This window comes from Bipolaris victoriae (assembly GCF_000527765.1).
Source record: "Bipolaris victoriae FI3 unplaced genomic scaffold scaffold_17, whole genome shotgun sequence".
In the NCBI taxonomy this organism is placed as follows: Eukaryota; Fungi; Ascomycota; class Dothideomycetes; order Pleosporales; family Pleosporaceae; genus Bipolaris; species Bipolaris victoriae.
Genome location: NW_014575375.1, coordinates 199,702 through 217,610, shown reverse-complemented (window position 1 = coordinate 217,610; position 17,909 = coordinate 199,702). Strand labels below are relative to the sequence as shown.

General features: G+C 47.6%; 5 protein-coding genes across 5 annotated transcripts; all 5 read right to left on the bottom strand.

The window, feature by feature from the left end:
* Positions 1-478: 478 nt before the first annotated feature.
* COCVIDRAFT_91290 (hypothetical protein) lies at positions 479-4,159 on the bottom strand (the record flags this gene model as incomplete). The annotated part of the gene is made up of 1 exon (XM_014704184.1): positions 479-4,159. One exon carries the CDS (start codon positions 4,157-4,159, stop codon positions 479-481), a length of 3,681 nt encoding a protein of 1,226 aa, XP_014559670.1.
* Positions 4,160-4,557: 398 nt separating this feature from the next.
* On the bottom strand, positions 4,558-6,212 carry COCVIDRAFT_91249 (hypothetical protein; the record flags this gene model as incomplete). The annotated part of the gene is made up of 2 exons (XM_014704183.1): positions 4,558-5,693; positions 5,747-6,212. The coding sequence occupies 2 exons, from the start codon at positions 6,210-6,212 to the stop codon at positions 4,558-4,560; spliced, it is 1,602 nt and encodes a 533-aa protein (XP_014559669.1).
* Positions 6,213-6,900: 688 nt separating this feature from the next.
* COCVIDRAFT_91419 (hypothetical protein) lies at positions 6,901-7,122 on the bottom strand (the record flags this gene model as incomplete). The annotated part of the gene is made up of 1 exon (XM_014704182.1): positions 6,901-7,122. A coding segment is annotated over one exon (222 nt), but the record flags the coding sequence as incomplete, so codon positions are not given.
* Positions 7,123-8,871: 1,749 nt separating this feature from the next.
* COCVIDRAFT_13494 (hypothetical protein) lies at positions 8,872-10,095 on the bottom strand (the record flags this gene model as incomplete). Its single annotated transcript, XM_014704103.1, has 1 exon — positions 8,872-10,095. One exon carries the CDS (start codon positions 10,093-10,095, stop codon positions 8,872-8,874), a length of 1,224 nt encoding a protein of 407 aa, XP_014559589.1.
* Positions 10,096-14,945: 4,850 nt separating this feature from the next.
* Positions 14,946-15,761, bottom strand: COCVIDRAFT_24104 (hypothetical protein; the record flags this gene model as incomplete). Its single annotated transcript, XM_014704126.1, has 1 exon — positions 14,946-15,761. One exon carries the CDS (start codon positions 15,759-15,761, stop codon positions 14,946-14,948), a length of 816 nt encoding a protein of 271 aa, XP_014559612.1.
* Between the last annotated feature and the right edge of the window lie 2,148 nt (positions 15,762-17,909).

Here is a 17,909-nt window from a genome sequence, read left to right as displayed (position 1 = left end):
TCCCGACCAACAAGAAACAGCACTTGGTAACTATTGTGTATCCAGCAAATCGTGCACTATGACATCAATGATGCATTAAAAAATAGAACACTCAAGATGAATCAAAACATGAAAAGTGATATTCGGATGCACGAAACACTCATACAAGATTCGCTACTCACACTGGAAATTTACTCTACACTCAATCAAATTGAAACCCCAAATTTCAGTTTGACAAACTCAACAACCCTACTCACCACCTCAAGCATCGCAACAAAGAAACCATACAATCTTTCCATTAAACCTGCAAAGCTACACTACACGCTATACCTCTTCCCAATATACCCAAGCATCAGGCGTGACCAGCAGCCCTGTCCAACATCCAAGTGTACTACGTCTATCCAATACAGATTTACAAACATGCTCTGTGTCCTTCTCATCTAACATCGCATATCATGTATTTCCCATAATGAAAGAAAAAGTGTTGAATGTATATTCTTCATAAGAACGCGGGCGTATCTTCCCGTACCAACACCATACCTCCTCTACGCGTGCTGGCACTGCCACCAAGCGCGGTTGTGCTGTTGCGTTGTCGAAGGAAGTTTTCCGCCATGCGATGACCTGGGGTGTCGCTTCTCGCGGACTCGGCATCGAAGAGGGTTGAGGGTTTGGGGGGAGATGCGGGGGGTGGTGTGATATGTATAGCAGGAGTCTTTGAGATGATGTTTGTTGATCGCAAGTCAAATGCGCTTTTTGGCCGGCGAGCAAGTTTCTCATGGGAGATGGGTCGGGCGATGACGCGGATGCGGGGACGTAGTGGTGGTGAAGTTGGAATCGGATGCGATTTATTGGGACTGAATACGGGTGATATTTTGTCTTGCTGGTCAGCTCTTGAAAGGCTATGATACAGTATCGCTGAACTTAGTGGTTGCTGCATTTTTGGTCGAGGTGGAGGGGTGAGCTCTTTTTGGCTACGAACAGACTGCGGTGTCAAGTTTTCCTTTGCCCTTAGTTGTGTGCGTCTTATCTTGAGTGGTGTTATCAAAATTGGTTCAAGGGTATCGTCTGAACATGGAGAAGGGAATGTAGATCGAGACGCGGGCCTAGGCGGAGACTTTGGAGACTTTGGTGAATTGGGTGCAGTCATACTGTCAGTCGGCGACTTCGAGCGTCGAGAGGCCAGGCTATCACTATTGGAACATCGAGAAGTGTTGATAACAGTTAGGTGACTATCTTTCGAAAACTGCCTGGGCGTGTCAAACTCTGTAGGATATGAGGCATGACTCTCAGACGTTGAAACTGGGTACGACTTGATTACTAAAGAGGCTGGTCGAGATAGTGGTTTTTGGTCCACTTGACTGCTTATCGTGATTCCCATGTCAAAAATGTTCCGAGAATCATCGAAATTCGACGTTTTTGCGAAAGCATTGTAGTCTTGAGTATTTGTAATGTCCATGCCAGTATCATCACCCACCCTGTCTAGAAGTGGTTTGTTCGGGTATCCAAGTTCACGAGACACGCTATCATTCATGTTTGTATTAGATGCGGCGTCGTTCATATCGGTGTTTTGCGTATGCGTATGATCTGGAGATCCGTCTTTCGATAATTTGTTATATTGTCCGGTAATGGAGAGATCCTCCTGACTGCCCAACTCCATTCCCGAAATTTCATGTGACAGCCAAGCCCTCCAGTCGCGACTCGTATGAGCTGCTGCTTGATGTTGTGGTGATGGAGTCCCTACCACGTAGCTTCTCACAGACTGAGACGTAGAAATGACAGCTGAGCCAGCGTTTTGGGACTGCCCCAGCTGGCCGGGGCCGTCGAAAGACATGATGCTGTCGTTCGGATTGATGCTAATACCATCGGTGTTTCGAGAATAGATGCTAGGAGACATTGGCGCCATTATTAGCTTCGGCTGTGGTGAGGTGATGGCTTTTGGTGTTGTTTGTGGCTGTCGAGGACTTTGGTTGACGATTGTGTGGCTGTAATCCTCAGCTTTCTCAGTCTGCTCAGCGCTGGTATTTGAGGTCTTTTGAGGTTGGGCAACAGACGTTGCAACATCGTACGTCTTGTCCGTCTCACGTGGAAATTGAAAATTCCCAGCCTCTCCAAGCTGGGCTCTCCAGCGGTCTCTAGTTTTCTCCGCGCGCCTTTCGATTTGTGAAGCAGATGGGATGAATGTGTTGATATCATGCGGCCATTCCGCGGCATTGTCACTCTCTTGGCTATCTTTGCATTCGGGAATAGTGGTCGATTGAAGTGCGACGTTATTCTTGTAGACATCCTCCGCGTTTTGTTCAAGATTTATGTCTTCAGCCCCGGGTAAAGAATGGTTTCCGACAGGTGTCACTGCACGGATGGTCGATCTCATTGCTCTTCCAAGTGATCTGATCGTGCTAGTTTTGCTTCGGACACTGTGAGCCAGTGTAGATCGTCGGGACTGCGGTCGCCCATCGACATCAGTGCTTGGACGGATACTACAGCTTCCAGAGGAATGCAGGTTTCGTATCTGGAATTGATTCTTCCCAGTATTCAGTTCGAGTGCATCACTCTCCGCACCTGATATCTGCCTGATCGGTATTGATGATTCATGAGACAACTTGGTCGAACCAATCTCTCTCATCAAAGCAGAAAAGACCCTTTTTGGGTCAATATGAGTTGTCTTCTCTTCGGTAAGAGTTTCCATAGGCATGGGCTCGCGAAAGGACGAGAGCGGTGGAAGAGGCAATGATTTCCTCCTTGACTCCATCGAGGAATTGGCGCGTTCTGCCTCACTCCCAACGCTATCCTTGGACTCATGAATGACCGTCATGCGTTTGATGGTACGTTGCACTGGTGTATCACCAGTTGAAGTTGTTCCCCAGCTCGTCACTCGGGATGATGGCACCTGGGGAGCATTGACTTCACTGTGAAGACTACGAGCACTGCGCCCACTGCCAGTACTGTCGCTTCGATTCCCAGACCGAAGTTGATTAGGACGAGCGCTGTCAAGCGAGGAAGTACGACCACGCACACGCTGTAGTGTTGCCTCATCTGGGCATGGTATGGAATTTGTATTCTCAGCGCTTGGAGGACTGAAGTGGGAGACATCAAAGTAGTCGCGGCTGGCTTCGATCTGTTGCACAGGAAGGTCATTCCGCTTAGCTGAAGTCCGTCGGAAAACTTTCATGATTCTATGTTTTAGTGAGCCAGAAAAGGAACGTTTCTCTTTCGCCTCTTGCGATGGCAGGAAACCACTGAGGGTGTTGTCATTCATTGGTTTGTCGGCCGTCTGCTCCTCCGACTGTGACGCAGGATGCGTTTCTGATGTACTCTTCGCACTGTCGTTGCCTTTCTCTTGTCTCTTCTTGAATGGTCCCAGGAGTATAGATGTCTTGTGTTTGACTGAATTTTGTTGAAATTCATGTAGGTATTCGTCTCGCGCCTCGTCAAGTGTCACGCCAGGCGCGACAGTGACCGGTATGCGCGGCTCTCCCAAAGGTGAACTTCGAAGCGTTCGAGCTTGTGGACGCAAAGATAGAGGCTCTGACACTGAAGTTTCATTGACCGGCACTGGTGTGTTCAAGTACTCCACTGGTGGTCTTCCTATTGGCGATCCTGTCTGGACAATGCTTGCGTAGTACATAGAGCGTGCCTTTCTGATCTGTTGCGAGGTCACCGAAGACGCAGCGCTTGGCCGAAACGTTTTCTGCTGAGAGGTAGGCCTGGCCTTCTCACTAGAGGTCCTTGGAGTCTGCGCTGGCAACTGTCGTGGTACCGACGTTGATCCACCGATAATCGGCGCCGGATACAAACTTGAAGGCTGCTCCTTGGTCTGCTCTGTAGTTGATATCAACGCTTGTGACAGGAGCCGATTGCCTCTACTCTGTTCAACTTTTGGTGCTTGCATCGATCGAAAGCTGGATCCGCGAGGGGGGAAATGGTTGCCTTGGGACGTGAAAGATTTGCGGCTGGCGTTGCTCTTGGACCTCGCTAGATCAGAGCTTGGTCTGGTGGTACGTCCTGTCGCATCTTGAGTATGTGCCCGTACATATGCCGCTGTAGCAGCCGCCACTGCTTGCTGCCTGACAGCCTCCATATCTATGGGCTCAGCCATGGAGTTGGGACGCTTGTGGACGGTTGAGGCGGACTTGGAGCGGCGGAGACGAGCTTCAATGTCGCTGCTGGCACAGGAAAGCATTGTGATGACGAAGTAAATCTGTCAATCGCTGAGTGAAGGAGGTAAGAGAGTGATCCGACCTATTGAAGCAGTGATAAGGACGTGTTGTCAACATGCAGTGTAAAGAGCGGTAATGAAGCACCGTTGGTGTACGTGGTTTGGAATGCTGAGGTCAATGACACGGTGAGATGATTGTGCGTTGAACCCATGTCTGGTGGTGACTACCCCGTGCTTGCTATTTTGTGGGGTTTAAGACAGTAGCAAACATGTAGCGCAAACAGAAAGATCCTTCTCTCCAGAGACATGGTCGCACCTACGCTTTCAAAGTTGGTCACTTCTAAAAACATTTTACTAATACCACGATAAAAAGTACAAGACAAAGCAGAGCTTGAAGTCAATTGTAAATCCAAACGCAACTCTCACGTAGAATCCCTGCGCTCAGTTGCACCCGGGCGTACTGACAAGGAGTCCCTCCCCTCATCATGGAAACTGTCTTCATCCTCGCCAATCAGCTCTACATAAGCGGACTTCTTGTCCATTACATTGATGGAGAAAGTTACAAATGTCATCAAGAGGAAGATGATCGCAGAGCTCAGAAATGGCAGTCCCAGCCATGCGTCGCCGAACCCTATGCCCAACTGAAACAGTTCATTCAGCAAGGGCCCACCAATCATGGAGCCAAAGCTCTCGGCCATGGCAATTGTACTCATCAGCTTACCTATGTCGGGGCTTGACTGCCCGCCGACAACATGGATAGAGATAGAGCGCATAGCGGCATTGTAGCCTGAGCCCATATTGTATACAAGAAGACCAAAGACCAATAGAGCAGGATACGCAGAGACGCCCATGGCGAAGAAGGAAAACGTGGTAAGGGCAATGGATCCACGTGCGATCCAAATGTCAGCGCGGGGTACTGGGAAATGCAGTTTCTTCAACAGCACAAAGTTGATGAGTGGAAGGACAACGCTAATGGCAACGAGGTTAGCAGCTGCTCGGAATGATAGCAGATATGCTGCTTTTTTGATCTCCCAGCTATAGCGCTTAGAAGCATAGCGCACCAAGAGGGCAATGGACTGTCTGCCCAGCCTGTTTGCGAGAAAGGTGAAGACAACCGTAGCGAGAGTCCAGTCGCCGCGTAGAAATTGGACTGTAGCCTGGAAGTTACGCAATTGCGAGCGAACCGAGAAATGACCCGACATCGGCTGCAACTCAATGGATTGTGTCTCGATATTTTTCGGTTCCTCAAGGTTGCGCAAATGCAGGGTCTCTGGAATAAAGAGCGACACGATGAGGCCAACAGTCTGAAACGCCAGAGCGAGTAGAAGCGGCAGCCAGTCTCCGTATTCCATCAGCCGGGAGGCCATCATGGGTGCCACCATTTCTGCAACCAGAATACATGCGGTCAAGTATAAGAAAATCGTTGTACGCTTTTCCGGTGGTGCGATATCGGAAATCATGGTCAGCCCGATAGCCATGGCAACAAAGGCACCACCACCGATGACCATGAAGGCGCTCGAGAACCACGTTAGCTGCAGGGGCAGAGTCTTGAGATAACCTGCACACACGTCAACACAAGTTCAGACCTCCTTTTCTAACGCGTGCACTTACATATCAGCAGAGTCCATGCATAACTTAACACAATGCCGACCAGACTTGCGGCAAAGATCCATTTTCTGCCTATCCGATCAGCCAGTGTTCCAAAAGGAACTGCCAACAAAAGTCCAGGGAGCGCGTTGAACATCTCTTGCCATCCAAAGATACTAGCCAGTCGCTGCTGCACTATATCCACCTTGCATAGCTCCTCCGGTATCGTTCCATCCTCTCCTATTACCGAGGGGTCTTGCTCCAGATAGTATTTGTAGCACAGGTTCGCTTCGAAGATACGCGTCATGGGCGGGTCGGCAAGGTATGCGCCTATGTCGATGAAGGCGACGAGGACGACGATGAGGCCTACAAGGAGGAGCCATGGCTTGTCTCCTGTAGTGGGCTGCAACGCGTCTGGGGCGTCGATGGACGGTAGGAAGGCCTCCTCTTCCTCGTACGGTTCTCTCGGTGAGTCTGGTTTTACAGCCATCTTGAGGGCTTATCCGCGATAGGGAGCGGTTGGCGGGAGATGTAAGACAGAACCATGCGTTGAGGACAGTTTGTTTACGCGTATGTGGTTACAAAAGGCAATGCCAGCATTCCTAAGAGGTTTCTGCTTTCATGTGTTAGCAGGAAAAGTAAGGCAGAGCCATCGCAAGGAGATCTGCCGTGTCAGATCCGAGGTGTTGATGTTGGGGCTGTGAAACTGCCTGGTAATTGGCGGTTCTCGGCGCGCATCCCTCGAACGCCAAGTGTCGCGAAAGCATAGCCATGATTACGCTAGCGCTGGAGAGGATTCAGTACTCTCCATCGCTCAACCTTCGTTTTCTAGATGAACGCAATGGACGATATGAGATGATGTTTCTGGACCTGCAAGTCAGGAAGTGCAGCTACTTGCGCAGGAGCGACATGAGACCCTGCATAGGTAGTACATTGACGATCGCTTCTCAATGGCGATATTCTAGTGCACCCATCCAACACTCATGCACTTGGCATCATTAACAAGCTATCTTCACCTTTTACCGGAGGTTTATATGCTATATCCCTGTATTGTGCAATCAAAGAATAAATCATCGTGAGGCAAACGTTATCGGTTTTTTCTTCAAATACGCAGGTAACCAGATGTTATTTTAGCAGCCAATATTCCTGCACTAGGCCAAAAAGCCACTTCATACGTATCAAAGCACGGTGGACTCATATTTAAGATACCGGTCACATCTCTGCTCACTGTATATGGCCCTGATGTGTAAGATGCCTCTGACTATCATAACGCTCAAGCAGGGGTTTGAACTAAATCCGATCATATATCTTACCATTGATAGTATATACTCATCCCGATAATACGAAAGCAGAAGCGTGGGATATAGAAACGCGGTAGTATAACTATAATCGCTCAGGAACTTTGAACACTTACATCCGTAGATAGAAAATCCACTCCATATTTTTTACATCAACTATGAGGTTCACGGTATGCATTGCTAAGTCATGCATTAACTGAATTACCATTTCAGCTACGATCAGGAAGGTTTCAATCCAATTTGAAGAATCACATATCCGGTATTCCGACGACAAGATGATACCATTCCTCGCTACCCTATATATCAAGCCCATCCGCGTTTTCTATCCTCTTCACCCGTCCACCCTTCGCATCCTCCCACATCCAACATTGCCAATCCCATTTCCTATGTTGACCTGTCAGCACTCCTCCAAACCAATATTAAAGACCCAAACTTACACATCTTCCACACTTCACCCCTGAGCATTGACGCAAACTTGATACACATTCCGACTACTCTGGAAGCAGTAGCCTGGGTTCTCACCACCTTGTCGGATCGCGTAGTCCCCGGAGTTCCTGCAAGCAGCTAGGCTCGGCCAAGTTTGGTCTAGGCAGTTTTTCGTGCGGGCTTGGGCTTGGATGGGACATGCCAGAGAGAGGAGGGAAACGAGGGTAAGAGAGAGGGTGCTGGGCTGCATTTTTGCGGTTATAGGCTGTATCGATTTTTTTTTTCCAAAGAGAAGGTAGATGAGGGAGGTTGAAGAGTAGGCGGTTCAGAACGTAGCGGTGATGGAGGACAATGGGTATTTATGGGCAAATGTATTGGGTTTGTATATTCCTCTGACTTATCTGGTAGGTATTGCCAATACGATATACTCGACAATCATTTCTTGTCTCGGAAATTTGCTGCTCCAACTTCTAATCTCATTTTTTTCGAGCTATTTTACTGATACGAATAGCCGCTTGTCTGGTTTTTCGTCTAGTATTTTGACGGCTATACTTAACACAACGCTAGATGCTGATGCATTAATGCGTCACGGAGCTAGAAGTTTCTAGCGCTTTGCCGTAACTGACTCGGTGAATCGGACAGGATAAGTCAATGAATCATAAACAGCGCCGATGAATGGTGCAGTCTTGGCTACGCATTACTCCTTCATCCTAGTGCTGTCACTGATAATAGCCTTCGGAATTAGCCACCGTATCCATTTACCGTTTTGACGACCCACTGCTCACTGTTGTATCTATTAGCTCATAACTAGTGTGACTGCAAGGTGCCCCTTACCATACCTACTGCCTTCTCCATTATCCTAGCCTTGCTACCTACTATTCCAACCGAAAAAACATGCAGTCACATATTATGCAATCTGAACCTTGTCAAAAATAGCTTGAAAAGAATACACCAGGTTAAAGCATACCCCGTACAAACAATATCAAATCTTCTTGGAGCTTAAGAAATCTCATCGCGTCCCTTCAAACACACAACAAATAACTCACCTGGTACAAATGATCTCACGTAGGGCATCCTCTATCCAGCCCGGATCTTCAATACCACCTAAATGAAGCTGGAACTAGCAACCTTATTATTTAGTTGCTTCAAAACATCCGTGCCACCTAGCGCAGAGCTCCGTTTGCTTGGCACTGCCGTATCAAAATAAGTTCTACTCGGTCGCTCCCTCACTTGAATATTCGCTCTTCGTTTAGCCAAAACAGTGACAAAAAAGTAGACAGTGACATAGATACAGAGAGCAAAGATTCAACTAAAAAGTGCAGCAGGCATCGATACCTAGTATTTGTCGTTGTATTGATGTTCTTTCATCTACAAAAAAAGAAAAAAACATCGATTTAGCTGTATAGATCACATTGTCTACAAAGTCTATATATTAGAAAACTCAGCCACCATACCGACATCTGCTGCAACTTTGCGATCACACAAAGCACTCCAAGCTCCCTCAATGCCTTCTTCCCCTCGAACAGCATTCAAGACCTTTACCTGTAGACTGGCAAAAGCATCTCCTTTCAAACACCTATTCCACGTCCCGTCTATCTGCTGGGAGAATTCCAACGCGCCTTGAGATTCGATGACACGATCTCGCAGCCCGCTCGTGTTGACCAGGACCTTGGTATTAGCAGTCGCCATTCTGGCTGCAATCTCCTCTTGAGTATAGACTTTGGCTTCGTAGCCCACAGCAACGACGGTGACTTTTTGAGCAAGCTTTGATGCCGCGGCCCTGACTGACTCGAGGACTGCGTTGGATGCGCCGAAGTCGACAATCACTACTCTTGATGGGTCGAATTGCTCCGCCCAGGCCATGGTGCTTGTGTCGTCGTATGTAGCTGCCTTCATTGGCAAGGGCGATTCGTATCGGGGTAATGTGTTGGGGACTGATGTCATTTGTATCAAGGCACGAGGACCGTGTTTTGATACATCTCGATTCCTGGCCATTTCCCAGCCAAAGCTTCGGCCAGTCTTGCTTGAGGCGGAGAGACTAACGACTATGGCCGACGATAAGTCGGCATCCTCCTGGGACCATGGCGCACCGAAGCCAAAAGGGTGAATACGTCGTGTGGAAAACACGCTTGTGTTGAGCAGATGCGGGCCCTGCCAGAGGGGTTTGCAGAGCGCGGTCATGCGCATGGTCTGCGCATCGCTTTCACTAACTTGCTCGTAGCTGTTGTACATAGTCATGAGCTTACTTCGCTGCGCGCTGCGCTCTGGCCAATGGCTCGATGGCTCGGTTGCTTCGAGTTGGAGGTCGACGGCGTGCTCTGAAGTAGGCCACATGCCCCACAGTAGCGACCCTGGCGCTATGGCATCAATTGTGCTCTCGAGGACGCGACCATAGCCCCAGGCTGGCACGATGCCCCATTCTTCCCGATTGTTGAAGGGAGTTGGACTCGATTCAGGGACGGGATAGGTATCCCACCACTTCAGAAGGGTTCCCGATCGGGCGTAGGTCAAGTTGTTGTAAGTGAGGGAAACAAGCCATGTCTGGACACGGACTGAAGATGCCGCTAGGCTTGGAAGGTCCTGATCAATGTGAAAGACGGCATGCTTGGCGTTATCTAGCTTGGACACAACATGTATAGATTTTGCCATTATGCGGCAAAGTAGGACAGGCTTTGGCACTGGGAGTGTCAGAAGTGCGGGTAAATGTAGCCTTTTTACGGCTGCGCATGCAGGTATGGACAGCTTTTTATCTTGTCCAATAGTGGGGTTGAGGCGTGCCACCACTCGCTCTCCAGGAACAAGGGCATCCAAACATAAGAGGTTGACAGAGACGCTAAGGCAGGATGAGGTGAGAGCTCACATCCAGCGGACTTTGGTCGGCTGCACATGTCCGCGACTCTGGGCTTGCTGATTGGCTCACTCTGTGGAAGGTCTAGTCCCCATTGGGCGACGCCCGCGGCATCCCATGTAGAATCAGACGACAGATATGTTTGTCATGATTGTAGCGTCTATGATGAATGCAAAAGCTGCAACGTTATTAGGAGTTGAAAAGGTCTATGAGATAAGCTGCAATGCAAATCTTCTCTTCTGTTTGATCTTGATTGAAAAGCAGATTTGAAGTGTTCCGCTGCCATGGTTCAAGACGCGGACATTCTTTTGCGAGAGATCAATCGGTACAGTATGATACTCCGAGCATCTCCATCTTGGCAAAAGAAACTGCGCGTACATCATCGCAGGTAGGGCGGCAAAACCCCCAGACACCATCTTGCGCGGATATCAAATTCCATGAAGGTCTCAACCAGCGAGGCTCGACTGGTTCCGGTCTGGTGCAACACGTTTGGATTACAATCTCGGGACGCGTTCGAGCCATAGTTGGCCCAATTTTGTCGAGAGCAAATCCATACGCTCGGAACAATCGAGCTCGTAGTATGGATGGTAAGACACAAGGTCGAGGGAGAAAGCTAGGCGGCGAGGTGGAGGGGTTGTTTACCTATACGTGAATTACGAGGTCTGAAAAAAAGTGTGTATCGAAATTTGAATAAATGGTAGCAAACGAGATTGTATGAGAGAGTAATGTTCAAACGAACGATCTTATTGCAGTATGACGAAGGAAATGCCGAAGTTGATGTCGTGGTTGCGGGTGAAAGAAAACTGAAAATGCCCACGCGTGGATGAACAAGGGGTCGTGGAAGTGGGGAAACACCCTTTTCCGGCATCAAAGGGCCATTAACGCCGGTTCTAGCACCCGCCAAACATTACACATCCACTAGCCAAGATCGGGTTCAAGGCTTCTTGTCCAGAAGGCTTCTATAGGCACTGTAGAACACGAACTGGGTTCAGCACGTAGCGTCGCCAGCAGATGTGTCATATGAGTGCGCGTGTTGTTTGCATGAAATCGGTCTTTTGTCGACCTGTCTGCCCAAATAAGCAATCCTCCGAACCAAGGCCGCAATAGCAATCAATCACGACTCACGTACGGTCACCCTCTGCCCTTGCGCCAAATTTCTCGCTTTGCTTTCCACAGAAGTTGATGAAATTTACAGATGTGACCCATGCCGAGATCGCAAAGTCCAGTGCAACAGAGTTTTTCCTACTTGTGGATGTTACACACGTCTGGGCTTTGCATGCTCGTATCGTGACCGCATCAACCAACGCGTGACTCAGTCGGCCATCATAGCATAACTCTAGGAGCGTATCAAGAAAAATGCCAAAGGTGCAAGCGTCACTCAAGCAACCCTGTTATATCCCTAAAAGGTACTATTTCGACCAATGTAAAGCCGAAGGAGGCTTCCACCCCAGCTGGTGCATGCATTTTCTTCGTGCCCTTTTGCTCCTCACCCACTTTGAGATCAACAGCCGGAGCTGTGCGCAATCGTGGTTCACTTTGGGACGTGCTATACGCCTTTTGAAGGATATACGATTGAATCAGATAGATTGTATCACTAAGCCTCCTTTTCTCAATGTGAGCTTACCCGAGATAATGTGCCCTTCGCAGCACGCTGCAGTCGATCTCGAGAAACGGTGACGGTGTCTATGAGCTCTGTATATTCTCAAAGATGCTGCCTCCGTCTATACAGCAACAGCAGGATTGCTTGATGAATCGAGGATATGTAGAAGCAAAGTATCATTTCTTATTCTGTTGACAACATTAATGTAACTACTCGTTCTAGCTATGGGTATCGCTGCCATCGCCAAACGAGCTAGATAATGATCTTCAGACATCATCTTTACCGCATCTTGGCGATGCCAATACTATTTCCAAGGCCGAGATACTCTCACCATTCTGCGGACTAGTGCTAGCTATTCGGTCTTGCGCAAAGTCATCCACCACACCGCCCAGTCGTCATTACCGTTATCGGCATCCGGTTTCTGGGGTCGTCATTTTTCTTTGCTAAAAATTGTGACGATGGTCGAAGCTCTGATTGAGCCTCTGTCTCTCCGTGGCCGCGGTTGATGAGATTGAGCGACAAAAGTTACTGTTTACAGCAATAGACACAAAAATGGATCAGCTCACTTCTAATGTGCTTAAAATCGCCACTGAAGTACGGTAAAGTTGGTACCAACAACAAACTATGGTGAGATTGAATTTTTCCTAAATGTGGCTTACTTCCCGCCAAATGAGGCAAAGGATACTTTGAAGTCTGATCGCTGTGTGATATGATGATCTATCTCTCAACTGGGCATTCGTTAGCTAGTCAATTTACACTGCTATCAAGGCGCTCAGTCGCGGCACATCCCTTGACCAGTCATATTCATGAGAAAATGTTATTCGCGTGTTGTACGTCCCATGGAACGATGTGGAGCCACCAAATGGAGCGTGGCAAAAACTTCTGGTACAGTTATGTCCTTCATGATGACTATGTTCATTCTTTCACATCCCGTCTGGACTTCCGGATATCCGATAGAGATACAATCTTGCGAATAGACAAAGGTAATTTAACAACATAGCACATTATTGTCTTAGAGAGATTGTCCGAAAAATGAGCAACATCACGAAGGTCTTCATCCGAGAACCTCCCTATGAAGCAATTTAGTTGATAGATTTGTTCGTAATAACCACAGATTTCCAAAATCGCGGAAGAAATAACCCAGAAGTGTAAAGTGGAGCATCGCTTGTTGCAAGGCACGTCCCATAACTTAGGGATGGAGATTGGTGAACTACTAAATGGTTGTTAGCTCTAGTTAGGACTGTACCTACCACATGTTCTATCATGGATCGTATGCTTTGCAACTATAGTACACTACAGCTACAGCCAAGTTTTGTCATTCCTGCCGATCTCTGCTTGAAACTAGGCTGTAATACGGCAAATTGGTGAGATTACCAGTTACGTAGTCCACAGAGCCATCGACCAATGGGAGCCTTTAAGACTTTACCTAATACGTAAAGTCAAAATGAAACTCGCAACACCACCGCACTAGAAGCTCCGAAGACAGAATTGAATGACTCTTAGGTTAATAGTTACGTACCAAAAACAAGATTATGAGATATTTTCTGAAGGATGTTTAACTCGTGCTGTCTTCTTCATCATCTGCTTTCACATGACCCTCAAGCTACCATCAGCCGCATCAACTTATCGCTTAATTCGTAGAAAAAAAATACTCATTCCAGCCTTCCAGTAAACGAAGAAAACAAAAGATAAAGCTCGCATTTCTCACCGCTCTTGCCTCTCTTACCTCTCTCGCCCTCGCAGATGAACCAGTTTGGACGGTACATTGCCATTAAACTTAGCACCCAAATACAGTGTACACACCACTAAAACAAGACCAGGGCACAGTTATCCAAGGTAGCTTGAGGCCTTCGTGCAGATACATCGATAGCTATTGAGAATGTCTGTAAGTGATACAGCTTCAAAATCCAGTTCGTGCATGGTAAATGTGCAGTCGCTTGCCTTTTTGAATTTGTAGAAAGGTCCAAATTCGACAATAGGAGCATTATGCAAGGCGAGGAACGGTGAGTTTTATGCCGACAGTTGTTAACTTTGGTGGAAATGTGTGAATGAGTTGTGGTACACGTGTTTGGACTTGGCGGTAGATGGTTACAGGGATTCTGGTAGAATGGGATTGTACTTAACTTGTGGCATTGTAGTATTTTTTGAGAACTCATTATAGGTTCCGGAGACCCCTTTCCAACTTTCTTTTTCTGGAGCTCGACAATGAAACAAACTATAAAATTCGCTCTTGGGCAGCATGCCATCTTCCACGATTTCAAGAATGACTTGCTTTACTACAGAATTCCGTGCCTGTTGTGTCAGTGACACGTGACCTGCTTTTTGTATGCTAGAAGAATACGTTGTGGAAATTACACGATATAAATGATTACCAATGGAGTAGATACACCGAATGCATGATAAGAATAGAGACTGGATTGCCCAATCGTACAAAGTCTTCGGAAGGCAGCTACCGCAATTGTCACCACACATCCGCCCCCACCTTTGTATCTGTGGAATATAAAACGCCACGATGATATCTGCGACCAACCAGAGAGATGACCACACAACGCTACAATTGGAGGCTATGCCAATGCCAACCACCTTTTCTTGGCTCAGCCACGAAGGAATTGTTGTTGTCATCTCATCTACTAGCCGGATGATACAACCGCTACAGTATGGATTGAGTGTCTTCACAGCATTGTATGGAAGGATCTAAGGAGACATATGCCTGAATTTTGTCCAGGCGGTTTCGCGCCTCCATCATGGTGTTAGCCATATCTCCGATAAAGAGTGTTGTGATAATAGCCATGGTGCCTCGTTGGATAGCCTCAAGTTCGATCGCGGATTTGATGTTTAAGTAATCCATTGCGCCTGCTATAGTCCAAAACCAAGCTGAAATAGTAGTCGAAAAGATAGGTGGTCAAAAAAGTCGTAATATATTCATAATCGAAGTGAAGCTGTGGGTATATGGGCTAAGTACAAGATATCCGCCACAGTGGACAGCAGTAAACAACAGTATGCATCAGTGCAAGACCAACACGAAATCCAACACCAAAACTAGACATATACTTATACGTCAATTCCTTGCAGTCTGCAGTTTTCCTGGACAGTGCGTCCCGGGAAAGTATCGGCATTAAAAGTGCACACCGGAAGGTTGAAGATGCACTTGGCGGTGGAGTCAATCGGCAAGATCTCTGGGGTGAAAAGCTGCACACCGTGTTCGTCGAAGCAATCCGAGGGACCTTGCAAGAATGTTTCTTTGGAGATTCCATACTTTGTTATGATCACATTCGGGATGTCAAATGGACTGTCATCGCCTATTCGTAGTGCGAAGGAATTTGGGCGATCAGTAGCCGAAGTGCATAACTTGGAAGGCTGATCTCCGTTTTTGCAGCTGTCGGCAGGGATGGTGGCCCTGTAGATATAGGCCTTTTGTGCTTGTAGTAGGAGAGCAATAGAGCGAAGCTTCATACTATCTGCAACCTTTTTCTGCATATCTGTTTCCGTGAAGTTTTGGGCGACACCCAAGAAGCTACCGCCGGCCAAAATGGAATTGATACCTGACGTTGGGTTGTTGATCTCAGCGTCGAGTGTAGTTCGGAGAGAACTTGCAACGGTAGATTGGTAGTCTTTGACTGCGGTAGCGATGCTCACGCCAATGTCGCTCCATTTGATAAAGAGATTTGGTTGTTCCGGGGGCTTCATTTGGTTGGTAAGGAAGTTGGCAACCACCCCAGAAACAGTGTTCACTGTGGCCAGGGCGCCGGTGAATGGAACGGCGCTCAGGGCAGAGGTGACCAGAGAAACCATGTCTTTGAAAGGGGTAACATCGTCTGTAGGTTCGGGCCAGAAGTCGGCGACAACGGCAGGTATCTCTAAGGACATAATGGAAGCGGCAAAGGAGATGGCAGTATTGAGCGAATTCATGTAGCTGTTATAGTTTTGAACTGCGACCAAGGCATACCTGCATTGCTTATTTAGCTGGACGTCCGAAAGTACAATTATATTATAGTGAAATCTTTGACATAGATCATGGGCAAGCTTACCATGCAGGAAGAGAGACCGGAAGACAAGGTTGGCCGGCGTTGCAAAACTGGTCAAGCCCACTAGAAGAACAGTTGTTAGTCCATTTTCCTTCTACCTAGCATCGCAGTAAACATATCAAGTACTCACCAAAAGAAGTTGGGGGCTCCTAGCGATGAAGCGAACCCCTGAACATTGTTTGTAGTAAGGTTCGGAGCGGCACCCGCGAGAAAACCATCAAGATCTAGTTTTTTCCATGTCGCCTCGTTCAATGCTTCCGAGGGGCAGGAAGCACTTCCACCTTGAGGCAAGGCGATAGGATTTGCTGTGGTGAGCCGAAGCGCTGAAAGCAAGGCAAGGAAGTGTGGTTTGCAATACATGACAGTGGTTCGTGTTCTTGAAGAAGAAAGTTAAAACGAAAGTAGAACCTGTCTGAGACAATGAAGGTAACAGTTTGGTGTCTGTTAAAAGAAAGAAAAAGTGGGAGTATTTAAAGTGTAAGAATGTCCTACTGGTTGTACACAAATCACATCTCGCCCAGTGAACCTACAACCAAGGCATGACGATACGAAGAAATCGTCAAAACATGTAAGGTTCCAGATTAATTCATGTTTCCTAGGCGTGTAATCCCGACTTTCTAGGCGTTTTATGCCAAGTGCGAATTCGGACGTATAAGGCCGGGTTACTGCATAGCAGAGAGATTCGGTTTATAACCTCATTGGAAACATGAAACAGTTTATTTGATACACGGTTCACTATAGAGCCAGCTATCCCCACCGACCCGAGCAGGAGCTATGGACATGAGGTCGGCTGATTCGCAATGGCAATCGTCACTAACTTAGTGCGTGCGCTAGCCCCACCGGTCATATACCGGCGCCCCCTCCACACAAGAGAATACACTTTCCGACGCTATCCCGCTTTTGGTAGCCGTGCAAACTGCGAAGAGCGGGATAGCGTGCCGAGACATATGTCGTTTTATGTGTCAAGGTAATGCCGGTACCACTAGCGTCGCAGACACCCCAGCTCCCTCGTCAGAATCTGGGGTAAATGAACAGGATCGTGACAAAAATAGGCCGACTCTGCACATTTCTGGCTAGATGATCTTGTAAGCAGCCAGGCGAGATGCGGCAGCAGTATGACCTCACTCAATGCACGCAGTCTCTTGGATCATGCAACCAAGGATTGGCCTGCTTGACTTCTAACACAGTGCCGTCTTTTCCATGTAATATCATCTTGCTCTCCCGTCTCTATAACCTAAAAATAATTGATTACAAATTTAGCATTCGTTGCTTTATTGAGCTAGCAAGACTCACTACTAGTAGGCTCGACGTTATTCAGCTCAACGTTGATTCCGTCAACTCATGCGATTCGTATGGTAGATTGACCCCGCAAACGCGCCAAACATCGCATATTTGTCATATCGACTAGGTAAGAGGCATCACTCAGTACACAAAACGCGTTACTAGTGCCTTTTAACTTGGCACTAAGGCCTGTGCGGTAGCAGGTGTTCGCTGCTGGGCGGCATGTCAGGTGCCGTCTCATCTCCCTCACAACCTTGCCAAAAGCATCTTACTCAGCAATTTCCGCTTTTTAGGGTAACCCCTCTCGCGTAGCTCTAGCTATAAATATAATTCTATTCTAAATAGTTACTCGCTAGTTGCCCTAGCACTAAAGTCTCTTACGCGTAGTAGCAGTAGTCTTGGCAAGGTGATGAATCACGAGGTGGCATTTCAAACTCATTATCACGAACGCTCTGGCATGTCTTGTAGAGTTCTTGGATTTTACGAGCGTAAGCAATAAAGGAGCTATGTGCTATAGGAGTAGACTTCTCAGAGACTTAAAAGAGACGTTTATCTTCTCAGGTGGTAGCACGCTCTTTGGGCGCGCGAGCTTATCCAATCCCCCCTCACAATTCTATTTAACATACATTCTAAGAACCTCCCATAAGGCATATAATTGTATTTAGCCACTGCGTGTATATTTGCGTGAATACTACCATTTAACTCGACA